The sequence below is a fragment of the Populus alba genome, chromosome 2 (genome assembly GCF_005239225.2).
Source record: "Populus alba chromosome 2, ASM523922v2, whole genome shotgun sequence".
NCBI classification, from domain to species: Eukaryota; Viridiplantae; Streptophyta; class Magnoliopsida; order Malpighiales; family Salicaceae; genus Populus; species Populus alba.
In genome coordinates this window covers 12,695,080-12,698,465 of record NC_133285.1, presented here as the reverse complement: position 1 = coordinate 12,698,465, position 3,386 = coordinate 12,695,080, and the positions used below count along the sequence as shown (strand labels likewise).

General features: G+C 38.9%; 1 protein-coding gene across 1 annotated transcript; it reads left to right on the top strand.

Annotated features, from left to right (window-relative positions):
* Window positions 1-1,304: 1,304 nt before the first annotated feature.
* LOC118046904 (exopolygalacturonase clone GBGE184) lies at window positions 1,305-3,105 on the top strand. Its single transcript, XM_073407704.1, has 5 exons — window positions 1,305-1,493; window positions 1,677-1,991; window positions 2,091-2,380; window positions 2,518-2,734; window positions 2,878-3,105. Exons 1-5 carry the CDS (start codon window positions 1,305-1,307, stop codon window positions 3,103-3,105), a joined length of 1,239 nt encoding a protein of 412 aa, XP_073263805.1.
* The last annotated feature ends 281 nt before the right edge of the window (window positions 3,106-3,386 follow it).

The following is a 3,386-nucleotide window of genomic DNA, read 5'->3' as shown; positions in this document are numbered from 1 at the left end:
ACCCTCTTTACAAGTTTTATATTTTCTTTTAAGTTTTAAAGGTATTCATTATATTTAACTATGCAAAGAAAGTTCAGAAGACGTAGGCAAATGAAAGGGTACCATTATTATTTTATTGTGCTAAAAAAAGAGAGTATAAACCACTTTATCTCTAATTAATTTGTTAATAACGAAAAGATCACCTAAAAAAGATGATTTTATCCCATCAGCTATGTCGTTGGCAGCAGATGGACATGTGGAGCTCTAGAAAGTGAAGATAGTTACGAATACATGTTTATAGCATCACAAAGGAAGTGTCCACTGAAAGCAAATCTGATCAATGCATCTCTTACATTTTCCAGCAATTTGGGGGGAGAGAAATGAGGAGAATTAATGCATGTCTCGTGATAATGTGAAAAAAGAGGAACTAAGCTTATGCTATAAAAGGGTTATGCTCCAAAGGTATTGCGACGACAAGCACTAGTAACAGCAGACAGGTTTTTGATTACTAGAACAATAGAGAGGAAGACTGCTTGAGAATGGTTCCTCCGAACAAGCTTGCAGAGATTGGAATTGAAGCCTTCCAATATGTTGGAGGAGAGCACTGGCCCAGTTCCTAAGGCAAAGATGCACAAGCTTCTTGTTATACAAGGGAAACTTTTGAATGCTACACCGCAGCCCAGAAGTAGAGGGATGTGATACTTGTTGAATATTTCGTTAATAAACCTGCCCTCGTAAATATATATTTTTTAAGGGTTTTTGTATGTTCATGACTCTACAATAATTCCATTTGATTAATCACTATAATTAGTGATTGTAAATCATAAGGCTTTTGAATTTTTATTTTTGGGATTCATAAGGAGACTTGAACATTCCGAGGAATAAGAACAACATCATGCTTGCCAATCGAGCTGTGGCTTAGATCCGCTCTATAGCTAACCGAAGCATCCTAAATTCATATAGTAAATTCTATTTTTCTTCTGGAAACCAGTGGCTGAGAGCTACACATCCCATGATCAGTTCTATTCCTATAAGTAGGTATTGATCACTTGTGCATATATATTTATGGGAAAAGAATCGGTCATGCTAAGTCAACATACAGTGTTATCTTATTTCGATGGCTGCAAGCGACCTGAAATATAGCAGGGAAGACGCAGATTCATACTTAACAAAGGTTACAGTGCTATGTTTGGGGGACATCACTAAAAATAGAGATAGAGATTTTAATCTATAAAAGATAAACCCTGGCGAGGTAAAATTCACATTCCTCTGCAACAACTTTGAAGATTTAAAAAGAAACCTTTCATTCTGGGTTAAACGTCACCATGACCATTGCAGGAAGCATTCTTGTTTTAGGCTTGGCTTTGCTCTCTTGCGTGGCCGATGGTGCACCTCGCCACCATATTGGTCTCAGTCACCGTCGTAGCCTCGTTGATGGTAGTGGTGCCGCGGTTACAGTTTTTGATGTAACAAAACACGGTGCCAAGGCTGATGACAAGACCGATAACGCAGAGGTGAGTTCGCAGACAAAGCCAGTCTTATAATTGATTGCCCTGACTTGGCTTAGTTCTGTGTAACCGAATAACAGAACACGTGAAAGAGTTTGATTTTTTTCTGACAAAATGATAGTTAAACAGGATTTGCGCTCTAAAAAGGCTGGCAACTCCAATTAACGTCTAAAAATGTGTATCATGCAGGCATTTATCCAAACATGGCGGGCAGCATGCGATTCAGGTGTTCCAGCAAAGATGGTTATCCCTGGAGGGACATTTGTGACAAGCCCCGTCGTATTTCAAGGGCCGTGCAAAAGCACAGAGCCTATAGTTTTTGAAGTACAGGGAAACGTGAAAGCTACCACTGATCTCAGTGAATATAGTTCAGAACAATGGATCTTATTTGAAATAATTGATGGTTTAACATTGAACGGCGGAGGAACTTTTGATGGGCAAGGCAGTGCCGTCTGGAAGTACAACGATTGCCATGAAAACAAGCAATGCCAGCCACTTCCCAGTGTATGTATAGAGCACTTACCACAAAAGTTACTATATATATACATGTGGTCGTAAAAGTATAAACTTGGAATGATTTTGTGACTTCTTTCCATGTTGCAGTCCGTCAAGTTGAGCAAAGTAAAGAATGCTTTTGTTCACGAGATCAGCTCTGTCGATAGCAAATATTTCCACATGCACGTTACAAGCTGCCACAGCATTTCGATCCACAATATCAATTTGACTGCTCCTGCTAATAGCCCAAATACAGATGGTATTCACATAAGCCATTCTGATGGTGTCCACGTAACAAGCAGCAAGATTGGAACAGGTGATGACTGTGTTTCCATTGGACAGGGATCCACAAATATTCTCATCTCTCAAGTCTTTTGCGGCCCTGGACATGGTCTTAGGTAATTTCCTCAGTGATGCCCCCCCCCCCCCCCTCGCAATCCAATTTCTGATCCAGTGAACATCATTCATGAAGATCCAGGTGTAAATGTATTCGTTTTCTTACATCTTCTCTGTTTTTGGATTGGACTTGCACCAGTGTTGGAAGCCTTGGCAAGTACAAGAACGAGGAGGATGTGAGCGGAATTGTTGTGACTAACTGCACATTGTTTAACACCACCAATGGTGTGAGAATCAAATCATATGCTGCATCTGACCCTAGCCAAGCTTTCAATATCACTTTTAAAGATATCACTATGGATAGTGTGAAAAACCCCATTATCATTGATCAGAAGTATGGTTCCCGCAACGCCGCGGTAATTCATAGACAAAAACCTTATCATATTATGTATACCCTTGCAACATCAGAATATTTGATAAATCCTATATTGTATGTAATTTAATTTTTTTTTTAGCTTAATTAAGGTTTGATTGCTAAGCTTGTTCATGTTCTGTGCAGCCATCACGAGTGAAAATTAGCAATGTTCATTACCAGAACATCAAAGGCACCTCAACTTCCAATGTTGCTGTCAGTTTTTTGTGCAGCTCATCGGTTCCTTGTCAAGGAGTAGAACTTGTGGACATCGATTTGGCCTATATCGGCCAGAAAGCAAACATGCCTCTCTCATCTTCATGTTTGAATGCAAATGTTAAATCGGGTGGCAAACAGAACCCAGGATGTAATTGACTAGTTTCTCTTCCATATCGAAAAGAATTTATTTGTCTGATTTATTATAAGCTCACTGCCTGCACGAGATGTGATTTGAGTGAGAGCTTCGATTTTTCCCTTTCTTTAGGTATTTTGGATTTGTTCCTTTTAGTTTGGCAAATCAAATGATTCTCGTGTCAATGAGTTCAGAGCTGGATTCACAACTTATGTTGTATGCTAGTTATGTAGCCTGTGCTGAATAAATTTTCTTTTTCAATATAATAAAATTAATATGCAAATGTTTCTATAGAGTTTTTTAG

Bases quoted from the DNA above. Each gene is read 5' to 3' on its own strand.
- LOC118046904 (XM_073407704.1), top strand. From the start codon at position 1,305: ATGACCATTGCAGGAAGCATTCTTGTTTTAGGCTTGGCTTTGCTCTCT. The intron at 2,381-2,517 runs GTAATTTCCTCA...GACTTGCACCAG, and splicing joins GGCCCTGGACATGGTCTTAG to TGTTGGAAGCCTTGGCAAGT. The intron at 2,735-2,877 runs GTAATTCATAGA...TGTTCTGTGCAG, and splicing joins ATGGTTCCCGCAACGCCGCG to CCATCACGAGTGAAAATTAG.